At 39.2% G+C, this 25,594-nt stretch overlaps 1 protein-coding gene and 2 non-coding genes across 3 annotated transcripts; all 3 read right to left on the reverse strand.

Annotated features, from left to right (window-relative positions):
• Positions 1 to 452: 452 nt before the first annotated feature.
• ipo7 (importin 7) lies at positions 453 to 23,723 on the reverse strand. The gene is made up of 25 exons (XM_065261557.2): positions 23,525 to 23,723; positions 17,655 to 17,736; positions 14,037 to 14,193; positions 13,794 to 13,952; positions 12,049 to 12,205; positions 11,868 to 11,957; positions 11,292 to 11,386; positions 11,035 to 11,119; positions 10,810 to 10,944; positions 8,390 to 8,489; positions 8,219 to 8,295; positions 7,632 to 7,748; positions 7,355 to 7,444; positions 7,017 to 7,182; positions 5,414 to 5,574; positions 5,182 to 5,310; positions 3,961 to 4,027; positions 3,753 to 3,878; positions 3,547 to 3,644; positions 3,377 to 3,472; positions 3,060 to 3,280; positions 2,776 to 2,984; positions 2,487 to 2,693; positions 1,589 to 1,705; positions 453 to 1,501 (listed from the first exon to the last, which is right to left on the reverse strand). Exons 1-25 carry the CDS (start codon positions 23,606 to 23,608, stop codon positions 1,404 to 1,406), a joined length of 3,123 nt encoding a protein of 1,040 aa, XP_065117629.1. The 5' UTR covers positions 23,609 to 23,723; the 3' UTR covers positions 453 to 1,403.
• On the reverse strand, positions 7,828 to 8,008 carry LOC135744008 (small nucleolar RNA SNORA23). The gene has a single exon (XR_010530645.1). It is a non-coding gene; the product is annotated as a small nucleolar RNA SNORA23 (small nucleolar RNA).
• LOC135744007 (small nucleolar RNA SNORA23) lies at positions 11,599 to 11,779 on the reverse strand. Its single transcript, XR_010530644.1, has one exon. It is a non-coding gene; the product is annotated as a small nucleolar RNA SNORA23 (small nucleolar RNA).
• Positions 23,724 to 25,594: the final 1,871 nt, after the last annotated feature.

The raw sequence follows: 25,594 nt of genomic DNA on the forward strand, positions 1-25,594 counted from the left end.
CAAATGTCCTAATATAACCCAATATAAGGCCTAATCCTGGATTAATCTAAACCCTGTCCTGGAATCCACCCCATAAAGTATTATGTAGTATTTTCTCTGCTTACTCTGTATAGCAAAACTATTAAAGTAAACTGTCCCAACAGTAACATAATTTTTAATAATTGCTGTACTGTAATAATAGGGTGACCATACGTGCCATTTGTCCAGGATTTCAGGTGCATCCTCTGGAGGTTGCATTGGTTGAGCGGATACGTCATCGAGGTTTATTATTTAAGGTTCATATGAAACAATGATTTTATGTCTTATGTTTTTAACTGAAATGTGAGAATCTCAATGACGTATTCAGTCGACAAATACGACTTCCGGCAGACACACCCGAAATCCTGGCTGGGATGCGTTCTAGAAAAGTGGCACGTACGGTAACCCTACGCAATTTAGACAAGTCACAAAGAGAGATTTAAAGCCTTTTTTAATGTTGTGTATATTGATAGTTCATCCATACATCAACCAAATGCTCGAGACGTCTCCGATTCATGCTCCGACGAATAAATCCAACGACTTCAGGTGCTTGTAACAGTGTCTTTATCCAAATCGAACACCAAATGCATTTTCTGTTGGAGCCTAAAACAATCATAACAAGCAGCAATCGATTGCCACACACACTATTAACTGAAGCCCTCTTAACACCAACCCTTACAGAAGAGTCACCGCTCAGGTAACGAAGGTTCCAATTGGTTTTTTTTAAATAGTTTTCAACAGAGTTAAAAAAATTTGCAGTCTGATACAGAAGGCTAAGAGACCTGAACAATATGAAAGTGCTAGTCATTAATTTACAGAGATCAGGCATCACAGAGTGCTATGACAAGTATCCAATATGCTACATTTGAATACACCTTACAAATGCCTCTTTTGTTGTGTGTCACCAGGCAACTTAAAAATCACACGCCTGGCCTAGTATGTACAATGAGATTAGATTTTTGTTTCGCCGATGAAGAAAAACGTTGACACACTACCGCCAGAGGTATAATCTTGAAAAAAAGGCCCTTCGACCCGTACAGTGACAATGATTTGAAGACACGTCTCAATTTCATTTCCTTAGCCCCCGTAGTATGCGAGTGGGATCCGTCGTTACGGATTCCCTATTATTTCCGGATCCCGTGAGACGGCATAGTTCAGAGCTGCGTTTCCCCCCACTTGCTTAGCGTTCAAGTTTTCGGTTGGTTATCCCAGGCATTGGTTGCGTTTGGTTGCCTTCCCACGTCTTCTGGTGCTGTTCAATTTGATAGTCGGATTGAAGAGTGAGAAAGAAGAACCAGATGTGGAACCGCTACGTCAGGGAGCAACACGCGTGTTTCCATTCACTACAGTCAGTCACGGTTAGAAAGGGAAAGGGAAGAAGGGACTCAATTCATTCCTGGGGCGCTGCCGCCAAAGTTGAAATTGTTGGGCACCACTGGAGCTGTGAACTTGTATCCTCCGTGTTTTTCGATCATCTTTGATTCTACAAGTAATCGGAAAAAAAATCTAAATTATTATGGAGGCCGTTTGCAAACATTCACACACTAAAAAATCCCGCATAATTCCTCACCATGTGCTGCTCGTCGTTGATCTGCAAGTGTGGCGATGTCCTGAAGATGTTTTCTTTGTTCCTCATCGAGACACTGTGTGAGCACCTGGTACCACGCTGGGTCACGAACCTGGAGATCTGAGAGGAGAGGAATTCCAAACTAAGTTTGAGCTAAAAAATTATATAATTTCTCAAGCAGGGTTCTCACACCTTAGTTAATTTTAAATTCATGGACCTTTCAAAGACTTTCCAGGTCCAATACCCTCAAATTCAAGGACGAAATGTGGGGACACATTTCAAGTTAGAGCACGGTTACATTGTGTTACCTTTTAAAATACATTGTTACAGTTCACTTTCGAGGGAACTCGCGCTGCGTCACTGCGGTGACAATTTGGGGACGCCTCCAGGGGTAAGTGCGTCTAAATGTGTACATCAGATTCAACCAATGGTGAGGCTTAACGACAAAGACAGGGCGACGCGGGACCCAGGAAGTATTTCGCTATCTGAAATATTGCCAAAGACGGTGTTATAGGGACGCAGGAAGTATGGCAAAGGAGGCGCAGCGTCTCGTTCCCTTCTCAGGGAACAACAGTTACATACGTAACCAGAGACGTTTTTATGTTTCAAACACAACTATGCGAAAAAGCATTTTGGTATGAATCAACATTCGCATACAGAAGATATAAACATTTAAAGCCAACAGTTTAGCACGTGTGCTTAAAAAGTCTAGAATTTTTATGATATTATCCTACACTACACAGGGAATAATATGGATTTTTGCATAAAATAGATTCAAGCACTTTTAATGACCTGTATCTATGCATGTATATTTTCAAAAACTTCCCAGGGCCTTGAATTTCGCCCCCAGATTCACAAACTTTCAATGATTTCAAAGACTTTTATGCAAGTAAACTCATACTCTGTAATATGGCTTTGAAGATCTGGTATTCATCGACGACGTTGTCTTCATCATCTACTAAAGTCGTGTAGCCCTCGAGAGCCGTCTCCTCCGCATCATCGTCCTCCCAGTCTTCATCGTCACCGTCCTCTCCTGCTTGCTTAGCCAGCATTTCTAAATACTCCTGACCTTCTTCATCGATATCATCCTCATCGCTACCCAACTCAGCTGCACAGATTGACAATCACAATATCAGAATACACTTTCACATTTCCTTTAACCCAAAACTATTGCACAAGTCGAAGCTTACCATTCTCTTCTTCCTCCTCTCCGTCTCCATCTTCATCGTCGTCATCATTTTCATGCTCAGCCCTGCAGGCGTAGGCTCTCTTCAGGCCGCTAAACAGAAGAATGGCCGCGGGGACGAGCTGACCCGCTACTTGATTGACAGCTTGTGGACGCTGCTCTAGGTCCATGAGGGCGCACAGTCCCAACACGCACATCTTGCGGTCATGAAGCCTACAACAGCAAAACCATGTTATAATAAAATCATGAGAGATTTGTGAGCATGCAGCAGAGGAACGGCATCCATACCCGAGGAAACAGTCGATGTCTTTGAGCCACTGTGAGATGAAATGGTTGGTGATGGGTTCGGTGTTGTTCGGGAAGCGCAGGTTCTCCAGCGTGTTGAGGAGGAGAGGGGGGCTATAATAGAGACCGGCGATGGCCACCTGCAAACACATGGTCCTCAATTCGCTGGTCTTCACTTCGCGTGTCAAACGCTCCAGTGCGGTCGTTACGAACAACGGCACCACCTGCGGGAACAGACGTAAATTTGATAAAGTGTGCAAAGAGATTAAAGCAAGTTACTACATGATAATAGATGTAAAAACAAGGATCAATAAACCAACCTGGTCGATACCGCGACCTTTGCACTGCAGAATGATGACCTCTAACAACTTGGCTGCATGGCATTCTGGGTCCTCCCCTGGATCGCCTGTCAAAATCTAAAGCCAAAATATTTTTAGTTACCTCACTACTCATTGCAAGTTTTGTTTAAAGTGCGATCGGTCAACAGTACCTTTTTGCACATGTTGAAGATAATTTCAAGGTATTTAGTGTCAGACATCAGTGTGTCCGTGTCAACAGTGATGTAGTTGTGGAGCAGCGGCATCATATCTGAAATCAAAGCATGTGACATCATCAGAAAACATGTCATACTCGTTTCAAGCCAGAGATATCTGTGCCATTTTGTTTTTAGGGAGTGAAGATCAGATTGTGTGTTACCTGTGAAATAGTCAAATCCATCTTGTTGGAAGACCTCGTAGACCAGAGGGAGAAGTTGCCACATTTGTGGAGACACCTGTTGAGACGTCAGACTGTGGGCCAGAGACAGGATCTCCTCGTAGAACTCTGACAACATTAACAGAAAAATAATAAAATACATACACATAATAATAAATATATCATGTGATGACTGGCGTGTGAAACTTACCGAGGACGTGCTGCTGAAGGACTGTACCGATGACCTGCAGACAGATCCCTTCTAACTGCTGCGTGATCTGAAATCAGCAAATCAGGAACGTTAGGTGGTGTGAACAGATCTGTCTACATAATTTTATACACAATTTCTGCCTTTTATTCAGTGTCTGAATTTTGCTTGGACGGGTATGAGGATTTAAAAGGATAGTTCAACCCAAAATGATCATTTTATCATAAATCACTTACCCCTGTGTCGTTCAAAACCACCCAGTGCCAAGAACACATTTTTAGATATATTTTTGATAAAAACAGGAGGCTTTTGTCGGTCCCACTGAATTCAGTTAGGTTCACAAATTCGTTTACCAGAAAAGAAGGAAAAACATTGCCGAAAAGATCCACGTGCTATCATTCGTTCAATAACGACAATAATATTATGAAGCGACGAGAAGACTTTTGTGCGCAAAGAAAACCAAACAAACAATTTCTTCTCCTTGGTCTTCAGTGCATGTTCATGAGCGGTCTACGGTAGGGATGCACCGAATATTCGGCCACCAAAAGACTCTTATCACCGAAACAACGTTGTGATGACGCAAACAGAAACTGCGACCTGCACGTGCTTGTCTGAAGCAACACGTCTGCGGTGTGGAGGTATTTATAACCGCAAAAAGGCGCTAAAGTGAGCAGCTTTCTGTACGCACATGCGGTTGAATGTGTCCGGTACAGACGTGATCATCACAGTATGCCCTTCAAAGATCAGAACTCTTGATGTGTAAACTTTGAGAGTTGCGCTAATATATCTCATACTGTAGTCCATTAAAATACATTTGTCATGTAAAAATAGCATTCAGTTGTGTTAAAATGCAATATAATGTGACAGATCAAAGAGTAAAACACGACGCAATGACGGCACATATATGCTTTTCGGCGTGTGACGTCATCACCGCCACCTTCTCTCAAAATCCTGTGGGAAACACTGAATCGCTGATCTAATACGCTCACAGATACATATTTTAACTTGTTTTAAATGCCAACACTATTCTGGAGCCACTGTAGGCATAAACATTTACTGCATTAATATAAATGCATTTCCACAGGGTTATTTAAAGACGTCAGCTCCATTTTTGTTAAACGCTTCATGATTTATTGAGTTTGTGGGTGGCTGGAATGAAGTCATCATGCTACAGGCCAGAGAGAACAACAGATGATACCACAGCCCACGTATCTCATCTCTTACTTCTTTATGGTCCTCCACCACACTCAACAGTGTGTCGATGGTGTTGAGGATGCCCATGGCGGTCACTGCTTTATCATCACCACCTTCCTCATCAGGACCCGTCTGGATCACCTGGTTGAAGGTCATGGCCTGAGAAAGTAAGAAAGAGATTAACATGAATGCAAGCAAAGCTTTCAGTACGAATGATTTCAGATCCATCACGGAGAGACAGACGCATATCAAGTAGCTTTACCAAATGCTGGGTCATCTCCACTGCGATGGGGGTGACTTCCTCGCTGTACTCGCATATCATCTTCTGAATGACGTTGGTGAGGTCATCATTCTCGGTCTCTCGCACGATCTGGAGGAGGGCTTGCATAACTGGCCGGATGTGGGGTGTGATGTGATCTTTGGCTGAGGGAGAAAAACAATTGCACCTATTAAGCCCATTTTTACAAGATGTAACATTAGTCGTGGGTGTGTCATGAAATGTCAAGTTTTAGCTCAAAATACCCCACAGATAATTTATTATAGCATGTCTGAAGTGCCCCATAATTGGGTAGGAGCATAAATGTGCGGTTTTCATGAGTGTACCTTTAAATGCAAATGAGCTACAGCTCCTTTACCAAAAGAGACCATGAGCGCTTTTGGTTCAAATAGATCCGATTCCTGTGATTACAGTCTTGAGACGATTCCTTTCTCAATATTGAGATATGGTAGACTACTTATAACTCACTGAGGGCGGAAACTATGGTAATGCAGGACTGTCAGTCAGTGGCTGTGGGCGGGGCTTTATCACTGTGACATCACATTAACAAGAGAATCAAAATGGCATGTCTAATGAAACTGCTTTGGTTTAACGGGGGTTAAAAAAAGGAGTCAGTGGATTTTTTCATTGTTGTGTGGTTGTGCCACAAACTGCCAACACACATTTGGGTGATTCTCATGAAATTAGACTTATGAGGTGTCATGAAACATGTTGATAAAAAAGTAAATGCAAAGTAAGAGTATCAAAATAAGCAGCATACAGTTACAAACATCTCTTCACGTACTATTTTGCACATGATTTCAAATGACATCCTACAAACCAATTTTTGTTGTTTTTCCACATTTAAGGGGGAAATTTTTATTACCGCAATGTGTCGATGACTGGATTTTGGTTCTTTGACATTGAAACATCTAGAATTAAAAAAATCTACAAAATAAAAAGCTTCAGTGCATGTTATACTATAAACATTTACAGTAAAGAAACATGTGGTATTTGGTGATCATTGGTAAATGTAGAGACAATAATAAGGAATACAAATGTGTCCAAGAAAAAATCTCATCCTCTGCAACAATTTTCAATCATTGTTTAAGCCTTCAAGGAACTAACATGTAAAAAAAAAGTTGGAAGGGACATAATTGACTGTGACACTCAAGATGGCTACCAGGTAAGCAGTTCTTATTTTTTCTCTCCAGATAAGTTTAAATTTTGTTTGTCATAGTACCTAGACAACTTTTTAGTTCTCATTGCCCAAACATGAGTTTGTAAATGCATACATTTAATGTAATATCATGTTGCGGTAATGATAATTTTTGATAATGATAATCTAAAAAAAAAGTAATAATTCTATAGGAAATATTTTTTTAATACTGGTTATATTAAGTTCAGACCTTAATCTTATATGTGCAAAACAAAAATTGGCTTTAAGGGCTTTTCTGATGCTGGACACCTTCCAAGTCTGGATTTCGTGAGAATCACCCATTTATGTCCAAACACCTTGTAAAAGTGGATTTTGCATGATTGGTGCCCTTTAAATCCACCTTTAATAAAATGAGCTGATGTTAGATCAAGACAGGAAGATGAACTCTACCTTTTTCCTGATTACTGATGAGCACCTGCAGGGCGATGGCAGCCTCCACTTTAACCGGCATCTCATTGTCATTTATCAGACAGTTGCGTGTGAGCTCCAGGGCCGTCTGCAGGTTCTGGTCGTTCTTAAACTTCACCTCACAGAAGTAATGTAACACCCAGCAGGCCTAGAGGAACAAGAAAATCAGATAAGAAATCATTTAAAATCAGGTGCTAATTGGGAACAAAAAGACCATCAATTGTTTGTTTTATGCATCGATGTAGTAATCGTTCACATTAGCGTCACGATCCATCATAAAAACTTTTACAATCATGACTAAACCTTTATAACTCTCTCACCCTGGCTCTCATGTAACCCAGCTCATTGCGGAACAAAGGGAAGACATGATTCTGCAACATGTACTCCATCTGGTCTTTGTAGATCTTTCTCTGTTTGGAAACACAAATTCAAATGACTTTAATATGCAAATTCACATAAAAGCTACATTTCATATGCATTCATTGCTTCAAGGTTAATAGTATTTTACTTCTCATCTTAATATGCAAATGAGGATCATCAAAGTCACGTGGTTATAGCTGGGTTCCACCCAAACTACAGTCAATCGAATGTATTCACCTTGAGAAGAATTTCAGCAAGCGAGCCGATCATATGAAGAGCGCCGTCTTTTTTCCGTGGGTCTGAAGCAGGTTCTGTGAGGATCTGATAACAGAAACCCATGGTCTTCTGCAGCACCTGTTATAAAACAACGTGAAAGTTCACAAGTCAGAAGACATAAAAAGGCTAAACATCATTTCATAATGGACATGGGGGGGTTTGTAGGAGACTATGGAGGCTGGCCAGTGGTATAGGGTCATGAAGACGTCACTGGGCCAGTACTATGATCACCAGTGACTCTGTGGCTATGAGTGTGGTGTGAGAACAGTCACACAATCTGTAAGACACAGACTGCAGACGGCACTAAACGCAGACTGACACTACGCACACCGTCCACCCACAGCCACACAACTCAAGCTTGAGATTCATCTACATCCTTGTGGTTTATCTCAAAAACACTTGACACACAAAACATAATAAACAACAATCATCCAACAGTTCTTTTGTAGGAGCTGTTGATGGATACATGAAGGTTGGTGGTAAGACTCAACCAAACACGATTACATCACAGGCTTCATCATGCCAGATGGCACCTTCCAAACACCCACCTCCTTCCTTTTGCTGCACGAGGTGAAGAGCAGCGTCTGAGCCGCAGTGGTTGGGGAGATGAAGTCTTCAAACACATCTAGGGAGAGGTAGAAATGAAAACCGTGAGATTAAGATTCCACTTATCGTCAGGAAACGATGGTAGATCAAGATGAAGATGTTGGCGCTCTTACCGAATTTCATGCGGATGTACTCGTATGGGTCTTCCTGCCAGAGCTCTTCATCACTGTCTGTGTAGCACATGAGGGGGAACACCACATCCTGAATGATTCCCTGTAAACAAACACAAGATATCATTAATCTTATTACAATATAAAATGGCCAAAAAGAAACAATATATCCACACAAATGTGCTATACGTAGGTGGTACGTTACTGATTTCAAAAGTTCACTATTGTTTTCCTGAATTTTTTAAGTCGGTGTATGTTGGTAAATGCATCTGCTAAATGCAAGAATGTCGTAATTTAGGCAACAAAAATGTTAAAGAGACTATAAAAAATTTTTTTATACAAATTTTCTCCAAAAACATTTAACCGGTTTGCATCCAACATTTTAAATATGCCTTGCTATAATGCTGGTTTGAAACCAGAGGTATTCTCGGGTCCAAAGAAATGTGCAGGGTTTCCTGCAGCACTTTTCAGTTCGGGGGGCCCACCTAAGCTGGGATACCCTACCACCTTAACTAGGTCGTCCAAAAAAAAAAAAATTCCACCAAACGCCACATGGCCGAAATGAGAGAAATACATTGTCCGTCACTGTCTGAAGGATAACTAGCCTGTTGATAAAACATTTAATTCATGAATAATCTAGTATCTGTTCATTTTCTGTCATAGTTTCTTCAAAATTGAGTTTAATTTGAGTGTTTTAAATAAAAATATTTTTATAATGATGCATACGCCCCGCCCCTTTGATTGCCACGCCCCCCGGCCCACCCACCTGCACAACCCTACCACCTTAACTAACACATTTTCTGCGGGAAACCCTGAATGTGCCAATCTCATCTGACGGTAATAAAAGCGCATTTTTAAGGTACAAAGTACTGACTGAACTGAGGAATGTTTATCTTACAGGAAGCTTCGTTTCATCAGGTATGTGCGTGTACCATATTTTTCCACTGGCAGCATGACCAAAATGGCAGGGCATCTCTGGGTTCAAGGTCAGATATTATATTTCATAAAAGTCTAGTCTAAAAATGGCATAGCAACCTGTTCTTTCAAAAAAAAAAAAAAAGAGATTCGTATCATGGCCTTATAATCGAAAATGTAATCGAATCGAGGATTTGGGGAATCGTGACACCCCTAATCAAAAATGTTGAAGGCCCTGAACTATACATTTTATCTAGATTGCTCAACTCTTAGTAAGACTGTAATGATGTAAGTTACTTTCACTTTACGAATATGTAATTAATTTGGTGGTATTTAGGGCTGGACCAGAATATTCGAATATTCGTTCTGTGGGTTGACATTCGATTTTCAGTTTTGAGAAATATATATATTTCTCAGAAATATTCTGGTCCAGCCCTAAATACCACCAAATTAATTACATATTCGTAAAGTGAAAGTAACTTGCATATATAAATGCAATATTTATATATATAAATATTTTTACAGCGTTAATGCAGAGCTTTTGCCAAGCAGGACGTGCGCTTCATGCTTCCGGTCTATAGGTGGCGCAGAGAGACCAACATCCATAGCCAACAGCCACCAAACGGCACCAGTGGAAGAGATCGCCTCGAACGTAAAGCGCGCTTCCTGCTTTGGCATTCACGCTAATAATGTTGTAAATAACGTTCAGTTTCTTGCAAAAACTGATTGATTTGCTTCACAAGATGTCAATATGTCACACGGAGTTATGAGGGATTACTTTTGTATTGGAGATATATATATGCTTTAGCTCTCGAAGTGGCGGATCGGTTGACTTGCATGATGGAGCACTGGGGTTTCTGCAAAATATCTTCTTTATTGTTCTACTGATGAAAAAAACATATTGGATGGTGTAAGTGTTATAAATAAACTTTGTTTGTTGAACTTCGTTCTTTTATTTTCGTTGTTATATTTAAGTAGCCTACCCTTTACATTGTCAGTAATTACTGTGCTGCTAATTTCTGATACGGGAGTGTTTGTTTGTTTGAAAAATGTTAGGCTACCTTATTAAAACTATTGCTCTTGTGTTCGGTTTCATTAATGCTGTTCTCGCAGGACGCGTTCCGCTTCCGGCTTGCGCTGTTCTGTAGTATTTTTAAAGTTTATTAATTCTAAACCTGTCGCATGTCCATATTGCACGAAAAAATGCTCTACACTCCCTTGGGTCCGCAGCAATACATCTGCCACATAATAAAACTGTAGACAGGCAGACACATACACACACACACACACACACACAGAGATTCCTGCCTTGATTAAAGAGAAAAATATGTTCTGCCCCTCCTTCCGAAGCTTCGAATATTCGATTTGATTTCTACTAGAGCTTCGAAGCTCAAAGAAATGGTATTCGGTACAGCCCTAGTGGTATTCCAGATATGTAGGTGTTTCCTAAAAAATGAGCAGACAATTGTTTTAGCACGAAGTATAACAAAAAAACAAAATCAACATACCTGGATGTGTGGCTTTAGGTTTTTCCAAGTAACGGCGTGTGCGATTCCCTGGTTGATGTAATTCAGCGTCTGCTGTAAAACTCTGGGAGCCACATATTGCTTTTCCTTATACTGATACAAGACCTTCAACAGCACCTACAGGAACACAAAGCCAAAAGTCATGAGTTCCCTTTGCTCGGGCATGTTGGCAAACCCTCAAACAACCCGTTGACATCTCTGCCGTACCTGCTGTGCAGCCACGGCGTAACCCTTGAGGAAAAGCTCGGCAAACTCCGTGTACTCTTTGGTTGTGTTGCCAGGGCTGCCGTACCTGCGGGCATCAACAAATGTGGGTGAAAATCCAGTAACGTTCACAAATACAGTAACTCTCAGTCCTTCCACTTAAAGTAACTACTGTGTGTGGGCTGAGGTTCAATGTGTGGTGAGTCTATCTATAGTGATCTATGAAGGAAGTGATGCAAAAGCCTCTGGTAGCACCATACCTCTCGAAGAGCCGGGCGAGGATGTGGAGTGCCCACTTCTTACATTTCCACCAGGGCAGCTCGGGTCTCTCATCTTCATCCACCTGCAGGGTCTCCTGTAAACAGCACCCGCAAGCACTTTAGAAGTGGGTACGACTGAATGTCTATAAGAGCAACTAAACCGATTGTTTGCTGAATCTTTATTAAAAATGAATCTAATACATTTATTTCAATATAATGGCCATGAAACATATCGTATATGCACATTCAAAAGCTGCAGACATGGTATTTTACTGTTATAAACACAGCTATCAATTTCAGATTTCAGTTTTGTAGGAGACTATGGAGGCTGGCCAGTGGTATAGGGTCATGAAGACGTCACTGGGCCAGTACTATGATCTCCAGTGACTCTGTGGCTATGCGTGTGGTGTGAGAACAGTCACACAATCTGTAAGACACAGACTGCAGACGGCACTAAACGCAGACTGACACTACGCACACCGTCCACCCACAGCCATTAAAATAAATACTTCCATACAAGTCTGATAGATGAACAACTACCTAAAATACAGGAACAAGACAAACAAACATCCTTACGGGAGGTACATCTCTGTCCACAACAGTCTTGAGGATCTCCATCCACTCGGTCAGATTCTGGCGATTGATCAGCTCAAGTGGTAGGTTGTACTGTAGAAAAAAGCAAACAGTGAAGACCAGATCCGAAAGCTGTTACTCTGAAAAACTATTTTTTATAAAAAAAAACAAGAGTGAATGATACCTGGAAGAGAGCATAGAGGATCTTAAAGATCTGTTTTTGCACCAGGACCGAATCGCTGGAGGGATCTGGAAGTAGTTGAATGAAACGGTCCTTCAACATGGGCATGAAGATCTGCATGGCAGCTACCAGCGGCTGACGTTCCTCTGGCTTCTTATACCTTAAAAAATATATACAGACTTACATTAGGACTAAAAAAGGCTAAATAGTAGTTTAATTCACGAGTCGAATCTGATTAAGAACATTGAAATGAGTTTAGTTTCTCTTAACAGCAATGGATAAAATGCATTGTTTACAAAACCATCTGAAACTAAAATTAGATCTTAAGTAGTTTCTTTTGTCATCTTTTGAGACACAAGCATTTTCATTACAGATTTGCACAAAACATAAGTGTTATCTTCTAAATGTCGACAAAAAACTTGCAAAATGGCGGCTTTCCATTAAACGACGTTATGCGACTAAAACTTAGTTTTTGCTATAAGTAATTCCAAACATCACATTGATTGATGTTGGTAAGTTTATCATAGGTAACAGTAAAATACAATAAGCAATATGGTGAATGTTTTAAGTGTTTGAATGATCCATGTTGTTTTAATAGGGAAAAGGTTATAAATGGTTGACACAGAAAAACCTGGTCGACACACCTAGATTTCCCCAAACTCTGCTTTGCATGCAGACATTTACATTTCTGCATTCAGCAAATGCTTTTACCCAAAAGCAACAGTGCATTCAATCTATACATCCTATCAGTGTGATCCTGGGATCGAACCCATGACCCTAACTGAGCTACAGGAAAACTTTTGTCATTGTGTTGTTGTTTTTTAAGCCATATTTGCCTTTATTTGATAAACAGTGTGTAAGGAGAGGACAGGAAAGTACAGTTGTAGTTAAAACAGGGTTCCCACACCTTAGTTAACTTCCAAGTCTAGGACCTTTCAAGGACTTTCCAGGTCCAATACCCTCAAATTCAAGGACTAAATGTGGGGACACATTTCAAGTGAGAGCAGGGTTACATCTTGTTACATTTTAAGATACACTGTTACAGTTCCCTTTCGCGGAAACGCACGCTGCGTCACTACAGTGACACTTTGGAGACACCTCCAAGGATAAGTGAACCAATGGTGAGGCTTAACGACAAAGACAGAGTGACACAGGAGCCAGGAAGTATATCGCTATCTGAAATATTGCCAAAGACGGCGTTACAGGGACACAGGAAGTATGGCAAGGGAGACGCAGAACCTCATATCATTCCTTTCAAAGGGAACAATAGTTACATACGTAATCCGAGACGTTTTTATGTGTCAAACACAACTATGCAAAAAAGCATTTTGGTATGAATCAACATTCGCATACAGAAGATATAAGCATTTAAAGCGAACAGTTTAGCACGTGTGCTTAAAGTCTAGAACTTTTATGATATTATCCTACACTACACAAAGAATATTATGGATTTGTTTCCAAAAAAACTACTTGAAAAAAATAGATTCAAGCACTTTCAATGACCTGCATCTATGTATGTATATTTTCAAAAACTTCCCGGGGCCTTGAATTTCTCCCCCAGATTCACAAACTTTCAAGGACCCATGGGAACCCTGTTGAAATTTGTATGAATATTTAATCATAAATGTAGACACAGGTATGGACTACATAGTTTAAAAAGACAACAAATCTGACCCTTAAAACCAGCCGGGATTGGTAAATAAACTTGAATTGTGTGCAAACAAACAAGCGTTTGATGTTTTCCTTACTCATAATTCTTCACCAGCTGGTAGAGACACAGCAGAATGCCCAGCCAGCAGCCGCTATTGTTAGACTGCAGGTAAAAGCCGATCTTGTCCACGATAGCCGTCCATCTATTAGGGTAGTCGTGCTTGATCATGTGATGAATGCAGGTTGTGAGTTGCACTCTACCGGTTGAAAGTAAAAACAAAAGGTTAGAAATGGACATGTCACCCTAAACAACCTCCCTCCCGCCTTTGTATGTTTGTTACCTGATGCGCTCGGCTGGGGACTGGATGATGGCCTCCACTATGTGGTCTCGAATGAACTGCCTGTCCGGTTCTGGGATGTTACTGGTAGGTACTTCGGTGGTTGCATTATCCCCCTCATTCCAGTGCTGTGTCACCATGTTCTTCAGGTAGATCACACCTAAACAAGAGTAATGGAGCACATCGGTAACTTTTCCATTGGAGACTAGGAATGGACACAGGGTTCCAACACCTTAGTTAACCTCAATTCAAGGACCTTTCAAGACCTTTCCAGGTCCAATACCCTCAAATTCAAGAACTGAATGTGGGGACACATTTCAAGTGAGAGCAAGTTTACATTGTGTTACCTTTTAAGATACATTGTTACAGTTCCCTTTCAAGGGAACTTGCACTGCGGTGACACTTTGGGGACGCCTCCAAGGAGAAGTGCTTCTGAATATGTACATCAAATTCAACCAATGGCAAAGCTTAACAACAAAGACAGGGTGACGCAGGAGCCAGGAAGTATATCACTATCTGAAATATTGCCATAGACGGCGTAACAGGGACGCAGGAAGTATGGCAAGGGAGACGCAGCGTCTCATTCCCTTCTCAGGGAACAACAGTTACATACGTAACCAGAGACGTCTTCATGTGTCAAACAACTATTGTAGCCAACTAATGTACATACTACCTAATTGCATAGTGTTACTGAAATATGGTAAGTTAGTGCAGATGTAGTTAAAACAGCTTCAAGGTCAGTAAAAAATATTTATGGCCGATACGTTTGCATCCAAGACAAAATATTTCAGTACTGAACTCATTTGTAATTTTAGATCTGTTAGTACAAAGAAAGGTTGAGGATAACAAGATCTACTTGAATGCCTGTGTGACATCACCAAAGTCAAAGCTATGCTGCAGCTGTGCATTTGTTGAAATGCCAAGCAGGTGTAAGAGCATATTCATTCTCTCAAATCCATTCATACAGCTTCAGTACAAACCCTCATGTATTATTAAAAGCTCAACTGTTGCACACTCAGCATCTGAAGCCTTCATCACTTCCTGTCATGGCAGTCGGTCCTAACACTTTTCCACGTATGTGGAAAGTTTGTGTGCACTGAATGTGTTAGCAAAGAAAGATTCAATCAGAGACAGTCAGACATCAGACTGCTGACAGAATGGCTCATGTATCCGGATGAGAGTAATCCTGCCTGCTGCGGATTCAGCAGCTCTTATCATGCATCCGAACAATCTGATGTCAGACATCAGGGTCATGAAGTTGTTTAAGTGGTGACATATTACATATAGCCACAATGCATTGGTGTGAGCTCCCAATGTCCCCCCCAAAAAATCATACTTCCCTACATCACCCTACATAGTAAAAAAGTTTTTTTTTACCCAGTTTTTACCTATACTGATATCTCTGATGTCAATATTTGGTGGCTTAAAGGGGTGGTTCAATGGTATTTCAAGCATTCTGACTTATTAACACAGTTATAGAGTTGTTTCCTCATGCTAAACGTAGGCAAAGTGTCAAAAAAGCAGTTGTGCGTGTTAGAGTATTTCTGTGCCGAATGCACTTCGCCAGGGTTCGTACAAGTTTCAGAAAGTTTTTTCGATTACAGATCCAACTGACGTTTCAGGGTTTTCAAAACGTAGCACTTCTTTATATGGGTACATCCCTCGAAAAACCCCGCCCACCCGTCAATCAGCAGGAGACGCTAGAGCTTGCAAACATCTTCTCACGCGACTCAGCTTTGTTTAATTTCAAAACTCAACAATGGCACGAAAGATGAAGTGTGTTTTTGGATGTTAGGAGAAGAAAGCCAGCCTTATGAAAACAATGGATATAGTTTATTATCCGGGGTAGCAGCAGAGTTTTGCGTGTGTGTTTGATGCGCTGGATTTTCCCAACCGGGTCACGAGTTGCATGCGGTAAGTAAGACTTCTGTCTTATGTTGGAAATATGTTGTATAGTGTTGCATGACTCGTACTCGCTCCACTCGCGGTAGTAACTCCTCCTTCATTTTTCCGTACGTTATCGGAAAGATTTGGTAAAGCTAATCTTTCTTTTATCAATCTGATTAAACTAAAGACTCTGAGATATAAAGGATGTCATACTACTCTGTAGGTAACCCAGATTAACATCAGAAATGCAGAAACAGCGTGTGTTACGTGAGCTTTAAATAACCATGCAACGTTTTTTTTATTATTATTTCCATAGTCAAGTAAGTGCAAAGTTTGAATTGTCACGTGCATAACGGAGAAATGTCACATCCATACATCATCACATGGGCAATTCCATGCAAATGTCAACCATATTATGAAAAGTTTTTACCCATACTGAAGTCTCCGGTAAAGTTTATTTTTGAATTATTTTCCATAGTCAAGTAAGTGCAAAGTTCATTGTCATGTGCATAACGGAGAAATGTCACATCCATAACATTATTTCGGTCTCAAATTTAAAAAAATATATAAAATATAAAAAAAATTAAATTCAATTATTTCGCTTATTTGTTGGTTATTATTGCTTCTAGTTTGTGCATTTTACTTCCGAAAATTCCTACAAAGTTTTTTACATTTTTTGTCACATCAATAATGCTTGCATGTAAAATCGAAAATACGTAAATAGGCTGATATTTTTCTGATGTCTGGACTCTATCATCAGGGGCTTAGGAAAACAGACACTTAAAATATATTGGTAATAAATGCATTCTCTGAGAATTTAAATTTCAAGTTTGACTGTAAATGTCACATCCATAACACAGGAACTGCTCATATACAAAAAGCAGCATGATAAATAAGTAAAATGTCAGAATGTGCCATAATAATTAAACAATACACTGGAGAACATAATGGATTTGTTGAGACTATGAAGAAAGCAACCAGAAAGCGTCTTGCAACGACACAGAAACGGGAAGCATCAATACAAGTATAAAAGTATAAAAATGGAGAAGTGTGGCTGCCTTTAAATGCTATAGATACGAAGAAAGTTGTTAAAGTCCACTAGTTTAATAAGAAACACTTTTCAAACTGCTTAAATATAGTGTAAAAAATAGGTCTTCACTCCTAAAATGATATTTGAGTTTCGCACCTAGCAAATTAGTAAGTTAGTTCTGTCTACATGTCGTCATTTTTGGTAAACTAAATAAATGCAATACATTTTTGGTATGCAAACTAGAGATGCACAGAGTGTTCGTCAAACGATACCATTTGTCCGAAAACGGAGAATGAAAGCATCTTTCTCGGAAACTTAAAAATACTTCCAGATTGCTGACATGTTTGCTGCATTTACTAAAGTAGTGTGTGTCGCACTCCCTCTACGCTGGTTGGCATTTAATTGTGTCATGAAAACGTTTGGTAAAATGTATTCAGTATTTACACATTTTCGAACAAACACTGAAAACACTATTTTCGGCAGAATGGTTTCGGTTGCCAAGTCTTCGGTGCATCCCTAAAGTATATGTTGTATGCAAAAACAAATCTCTGTGCTGTGTCAACACATGACATGTGAAACTAAAACTAGGACAGGGACAGTCATGGTTAGTAGAAAGGCTGAGCTCATAAATATGACAGCGGTATTCTGAGTAACATGGATTCTGCTAGGGAGGAAAATTAAACCTGATTCTAATGTCAACACACCTGCCTGTCGTACGTTCATATCCAGCTGGTCGGACATGGTTATTTGCAGTAGCGTAGACGCAAAGTTCACCTGGGGGTGGCCCTGTGAAAAGAAAAAATAAGGTTCAACTCACCATCTCTTCCAAATAAACACATCTATTTGTGGCCTCTGGCATTTAACACAATAAACATACAAAACACACGAGTCAGCTTAGCTTTCTGATAAGGAATCCCCTGACGTGAGCGCAATCGAGGCAACTCAACAATAGCCTGGTTTCTATTACAGATTTGCACAAAACATTTCAATAAAATAATCAATCCAATAATTGCCTTTCCATTAAACAAAGTTAAGCACCTAAAGCGTAATTATTTTACGAACGACAAGACATGGCGAAAAAAAGATGGCGACGGATGTTGGTAGGTTTACGTTTATCGCAGCCACTGCACTAGTCATTATGTTTAATCGAAGGAGACGCAGACGTGTTATCAAAGCATTAATAGCAAGGAAAGTCCATTATACTATTGGGCAGTCACATATGAGGTGTGTTTCTTAAAGGTTATATTACGCAATTTTGCATGTTAAAAGAATGATTGTGATTTTAACGCACATCAGGTGAACTGAAATGCGACAAACCGTTTTCATTGCGACCGTATTTGTTTTTCAAATTGGTTGAAAAACCAACTCATGCGATTACAAAAACTTTTGGCTGTATGGCCACTTTTGCGAAATTAACTTAATTATTGTCGTTAAGCAATTTCACGGTAATGAAAACAGTGTATGTGCGTTAAAACATTGAGTCTCATTCTTTAAGCATAAGTATGCACAAACATCTTGATTCAACAAAAACGTTTGTATCAAAACGTCTTCTAAATGTACGCAAACATTCAAGAAAACCTAAAACCACTTATTTTATAATATTTTGTGTATTATATATTATTATTATTATATACAATATATTATACATTATTATAGTTATTACCCTTTTCTATACATAATGAAGATGCAAGTAATAACAAATCTTCACGCTTTCATTCCTCACTTTTTAAATCTCTAAATAAAAGCGTCTGCTTAAAGCCTAATGTAAACGTAATGAGAAGTCCAAACATCAATCAGTTGATCGGTTTTATTTTAGATACAGACGCGCATCTCTGCCATATTAATTAAATGTCATATTTGTTAACGCATACAATACTCATTTAATTTTACTCCGGTCGGTGGACAGCACTGGCTTCCTCCAGCGACAGCATAACCTCCCAAATAAAAAAAACTGCAAAGCAAAACGGAACTTTACCGATAATAAATATGACCATTTATTTATTTTCAAATTCGTTTACTTCAGTGACAAACTGCTCTAAAATTTTCTGTGGACCAGCGCTGCGAAAAGCCCTTATATGGAGCTGGTTTGGGTGTGTTTTATGCAAATTACCAACCTCATGTACGTGGCCGCTCATGTAGAACACTCCAAATTCACTAACGTAAGAACAAGTATAAGAACAAACTCATGAATTGTACGTACGCACGTGTTGAGAAGTTCATGTATGTGTATAAATACGAAAAACGTACACAGTTAAAGGAATAGTCTACTCATTTTCAATATTAAAATATGTTATTACCTTAACTAAGAACTGTTGAATCATCCCTCTATCATCTGTGTGTGTGCACGTAAGCGCTGGAGCGCGCTGCGATAGCATTTAGCTTAGCCCCATTCATTCAATGGTACCATTTAGAGATAAAGTTAGAAGTGACCAAACACATCAACGTTTTTCCTATTTAAGACGAGTAGTTATACGAGCAAGTTTGGTGGTACAAAATAAAACATAGCGCTTTTCTAAGCGGATTTAAAAGAGTAACTATATTTTATGGCGTAATAGCACTTTTGGGAGTACTTCGACTTGGCGCAGTAACACCCTCCCTCTCCCATTATGAGGGTGAGAAGGGGAGCGGACTTTTCAGGCGAGTCGAAGTACTCCCAAAAGTGCTATTACGCCATAAAATATAGTTCCTCTTTTAAATACGCTTAGAAAAGCGCTACATTTTATTTTGTACCACCAAACTTGCTCGTATAACTACTCGTCTTAAATAGGAAAAACGTTGATGTGTTTGGTCACTTCTAACTTTATCTCTAAATGGCAGCATTGAATGAATGGGGCTAAGCTAAATGCTATCGTAGCGTCGCAGCGCGCTCCAGCGCTTACGTGCACACACACAGATGATAGAGGGATGATTCAACAGTTCTTAAGCTGGGCGTAGACGGTGCGAATTCTGACTGTCGGAACGTCGTGTGGTCTCGCACACGACACGAGTGAGTTTATGCGAAAATAATTCGTACGCAGTCACACACGACAAGATTTTACTGTAGGACTTGAGGAATTCTGACGTAAGCATTTTCGCACCTGTGAGTGGCAGAATGTACAAAAAAATAAAACAAGAAGAATACGGCAAAGATATTGGCTTGAGTGCAGAAAACAGCCAGGAATTTCTGTTATTTTGTATTTCTGTTTATGCATTCCGAAATTGCAATATAGGTCTAGTGCTGTGGCGGTGAAGGAATTTCTCGGCAGTGGTTGTTCTTGCTAGCGCCTATGCGGCTTTACCGTCTATATCATGATTGTAGTGCCAAGTAAATATCTATATTGCTATTATTAATATTACATATATTGTTGCTTTTTTATGAATATGACCGTTTAAAAAAAACAAATTCAGTGGGCCTATTTATTTATTTGTAAATGCAGAGGAGCAATGAGGTAAAAACGCAAGGTAAGCTAACGTAACACGTCTTTCACTTTATGATTAAATTATTAAGACAATACATCTACAGCAAATATTAATTTGTAAAACGAAAATCATTTAATTTAATATAAAGCACATTGTCTAGGCTTGTTTGCATTGTATAGTGCAAATGTACACGGAGCCTCGGTCAATGCGGTGTCTTGAAGTAAAAGTGAGCACGCAGCATTTGTGCTCCTGTAACTGCACAAAATAATATAATTAATATAGGGCATTTTCACAGTAGGCCTATGTAAATTAATACATAGCAATACAAATATAGTATGAAAACAAATTAATCATTATTTAAATAAAGTTTCAGAGATAGCCTACATTTTTAGTCATTTAAATATTCTCATCATTTCAGAACAAGCTAAGGCTACCATAACAACGTAGATTGGGCTATATATTATGTGTTCACATGGACATTCCGTTGCTTTCTATTCTCTGTCGCGACAGCCCTTTTAATATCCATTCATTTATGAAACTGTACTACAGCGACTTGGCACAGCTTGGATTACACAAAAATTGCGACATTCTTTGTCCATCCTGTACTGTTTAAACCAGTGGTCTCTTCACGGAGTCTAATAATTTTTATATTTATTTATTACATATTTTAGTTTGCTTATTTTATGTTTAGATTGTAAATAATGATAAAACATATTAACAAGTAAAGAAAAATCAACAGTATTACAAAGTAAAATAAAAATGTTTTAAGAGTAGCCCTCGTTTTATGCATTGCGGTAGCCCTTATAGCCTAATCTACATTCTCTCCTGTTTCCGCACACATCCAAAGCTGTGACCGGACATCACAAAAACATGTATGACAGGTTTTTCAGGCAAAGAAGCTGATCAAGAGGTCGTCACTGAAAGGACCTGTCATATTTGTCATGATGTCCGGTCACCGGAGTGTGTATGTGCGCGAAACATAGCCAGCTATAGATTTGTCGTCCAGATTTGAGGTAGCAGTGCCACATTTGTCTTTCTTCTTTTGTGTTTTGTACATTCTGATTGGTCAACTTCAAGGCTTTGCCAGATCGTCTCGTTCACCCGCACCAACACTACGAATTTATACCGACAGCTCCCGAACTTTTTTGACATGTTTAAAAATTATCGGGAGGTCGTAAGGTGCTCGTAACCTGCTCGGCTCCGCTCGTAATTCCTCTCACACGGTGCGAGCCGCGACCATACGAGCATGAACGATTTGCTCCCGAGAAAAAAAAATCGCATGCGAGCTCCTACGACAGCAAAAATCGCACTGTGTACGCCCGCCTTTAGTTAAGGTAATAACATATTTTAATATTGAAAATGAGTAGACTATTCCTTTAATAGTGAATGAGACCCAATGTTTACCCTTCTATGATTACATCCTTTCATATACAAAATTTCCCTACACATTGTGATTCCAGCTTTGAATAAAATACTTGGAAACACATGGCAGTGCTCTTCCAGTATCTCGACCCCTGACGTTTGAGCACATTGGAATCCAAGCCTGCTGTCCACATGGGCGGCCTGGAGGCCTGCCAGCTTGGTGACTGTGTCACTGGAAACCATAGCCGGCATCGGTCCAGCGCTTTCTAGCCCATTCATTTGACAAACATTTCCTCTGAAGACATTAAGCATTAGTAATAACAGAGTTTAACGATGTTCAAGACTAACATTTCAGTGGAGTGTTTGGAAACTGAGCAACGAAGACTTATTAGCCGTCAGGCAGGCCTCACAGACCGGTTTCTCAGGTATTATCTTACATTTCTGAAGTAACACATCTACTGTTAACTCTCTATGCTATCATATAAACTCAACAAACACATGGAAACCACACAGCTTTCCAACGATCTGACAATAAACTATTACTGAATAACATCTAAAGCAGAAAACTAATTTACAATTACTGAACAAAAACATTAAGAACAAGTATGTGATCATGCCAAATGCATAAATGTAAAAGACCATGTAAATTTTGAATCCCATGTATGCATTTAGCAAACACTTCTATCCAATTAGATACACAGTGCATTTAATGCATACGATTTATCAATTTGTGAGGCCTGAGATTGAAACCAATGTCCAACAATACAGTGCCACATAACTTGAACACACCCACCCGAAAACAAAAGCACCGGCTCTAATATTACAAACATCAGTCAGACAAAATACACAATGCCATTTCCTAACACAACTACGTTACACATTAGTGTCAAAAAGGTCCAAAATACTTAGTCATCAATTGTCAGTACTGACAAAACAGATGTTTTCTTCATCAAATAAACAAACTTTTGCACTTTTCTCTACTTAGTGTGACAGCATTACATTGACACAGAGCAACTAAAAATACCTCAAGACAGGACCTCTGAAACATTCAAACACTACCTACTAAAAATAAACTAGGACATGTACCATGGTATGAGACCACAATGAGAAGACTAATTAACATAGCAATCATTATGTACCATGGTACCACGACCCTACGTTAATGTTAGCGGGAAACACTGACGCAACTTGCTAATATAACGGGCACGCGCAGTACTAGGCTCGTGTTATAATTAATGTCACAAACTAACCATAATAATAATCATCATCTGTCGATGTGTGTTGTTTAAGTGCGATTGTCTTTACTGTATGACAAAGTTCACGAACTGTTAAATGACAACATCCCATCTGCCTCACGTTGACACGTGAGAGCCTAGCGCCTAGCATCACAGGCGCTAGCACACACGATATAAAAGAACTTAAATATGGTCGCTCACAACGGTATTATAGCTCAAAATATAATTATAACTATAAACATGTCTTTTTTTATCAAACTCATCAGTGTGTTTGTGAATTTAGACGCCGTATCGTCTTGTTTGACACGGCCACATTTGTGCGAGCTTTATCTCGGTGACGTAGTACACGGGCACGAGCTGCTAACTCGTGCGACATCTCGCTAAACTACATAAAGCAATAATACCGCGTAAATCATTAACCGACGAACATTATGAAGTTACCAAATGGATCTACGTAAGTCAAATCGGTTTGAGACGGTTTTTATATTGAATGAAGTTGACGCGGCATTCCTGTCATCGTGTTTCGCGAGGCCCGAAGCGCCACCATCATCATCATCACCACCATAAGATCACTTTACCTCGTTCAGTTGTCTCTCTGCTGCCTCACGCAAATTTGCGTCCATGGTGCCCCGAAGGGCCTCGATCAAAGTGTTGAAATCCATGGCAGGGTGTCGGTATGGCTCGGTTTCGTTGGGCTCAGCGGTCTATGAAGTCCCGGGCGCTGCGCACATGGACGCTCGATTCTTCGGCTACCGGCGCGAAAGGAAGAGGAGTCGCGATGGGCCGGACAGATCAGCGCCAATTTCTCCACAGCGAGTTTCCGTTCCGCTGTGGGACGTGTAGGGACTTGTAGTTTTTGTAGTATGAGGCGAGATACGGTCGATATGAGAAAGATTGGTTTATTTTTGTAGTCGTATATACATCAAAAACAATAACATGTAAATGACATGGTAGCTTATAAGAGTGTTAATAATAATTCCACTAAAAGTTTTGAGTTGTGGTGTTATTTTAATTTTCAAGATCAGTCACATTTTTTTGTGAATTGGTTTTCTCATGATTATATTCTCATTACTGTAATACCTTTCTCATTAAATGACTGTCAGAATAATAGGAATAAGAATGTTGCTAAAGTTCATTATAAATTCACGTTATTGTAATTATGTAAATTCACATTAACATTATATACTACTACTGCACAAAAAGTAGGCCATACAATAAACATACACAGATTTTAGTACACATTATGCACAATATACACATTACTGGATAAATAAATATTATAAAATAGATTATTATTTTGGTGTTACTAAAACATATCAGACAAAAATAATTATTTCCTTCAATACAGTATTACTTCCACTATTTTATATAGAACAAATAAAAACATGTGATAAATCCTGCTTGATAAATCCTGCTTGAGTAATCATCTGTGAAATCAGTAATTTCTCAATAAAATATTACTCTTATATCTTTGGACTTAAGGCCTCCTGGCTTAACTGGAATTTTAAATTTCAAAATAATCAAATAAATGTTCTTAATTAAGTATCATAATAACGTAACAGACACAACTTGGAGATGGATCAAATTCAAATATTTTATAAGATATATACATTGATGTCTGACCTAGAACCTTTCTCCATTATTCAATATTATTAAACATGTATTAAAAATGTGGTATGTTAATTTTGTATTTTGCATTAGTTTTGTTTGGAATGTAAACTGAAGCCCACAGTTTTAGGAAGAATATAAAGGGGACATATAATGAAAATCTGACTTATTAGTGCTATAATTTGGTCCCCAGTGCTTGTATCAAGAGATCAACTTATTTGCATTTTAAAGGACACACCCAAAAAAGGCACATTTTTGCTCACATCCACAAAGTGGGAATTTTAACATGCTATAATAAATTATATAGTGTTTTGAGCAAAAACTTCACAAATGTACTCTGGGGACACCAAAGATTTATTATACATCCTTAAAAGGTCTTGTGAAATGTCTCTTTTAATGAGGCCATGGCAAACAAATTACACAACATTTCCGACAAAGCTTATTGAGTCAAGGCCCAGAATGACATCTGCAGTCAAAAACCAGTAAAATATCCTTATTGTGAGCCTTTTCTGTGCATTTTTTGCATATTTCATTAGTAGAAAAGCTGTCATTAGGGTGGAACCTTATCAGAAAGTACATCTTTCTAAAGGGTGGATATATTAGACCCTCAAAGGTACATATCAGTACCTAAATGGTAGGCCTGGACAACCATTTTTCGATTAATCGGGTTCGTTTTTAAACCTGGTCGATTCAAAATCGATTCTCAAAGGCCACGAATCGTTTTTTTTTTTTTTGATGAAATAACCTGATCCTGTTTGATCAAGGAATGACTTTTTTCAGCATACATTTTTCATCTTGCATCAAAATTTTATTGTATTTAACATAATTGTATGCATTGAAAATTAGAGATGGGTTCTGTTTTAATGTACCCAAGTGTACCTAAAATAAAAGAGTTTAATATACAGGTTTGTGGCTATTAATTTCTTTTGATTAATTACCCTTGTAAACTTATGTTCTTTTTTATAAATATAGTATTTGTATTAAATCTATATTCATCGAGTCGAATTGAGAATTCAGCATAAAAATCGATCCGAGAATCG

This window comes from Paramisgurnus dabryanus, chromosome 2 (assembly GCF_030506205.2).
Source record: "Paramisgurnus dabryanus chromosome 2, PD_genome_1.1, whole genome shotgun sequence".
Taxonomy (NCBI): domain Eukaryota; kingdom Metazoa; phylum Chordata; class Actinopteri; order Cypriniformes; family Cobitidae; genus Paramisgurnus; species Paramisgurnus dabryanus.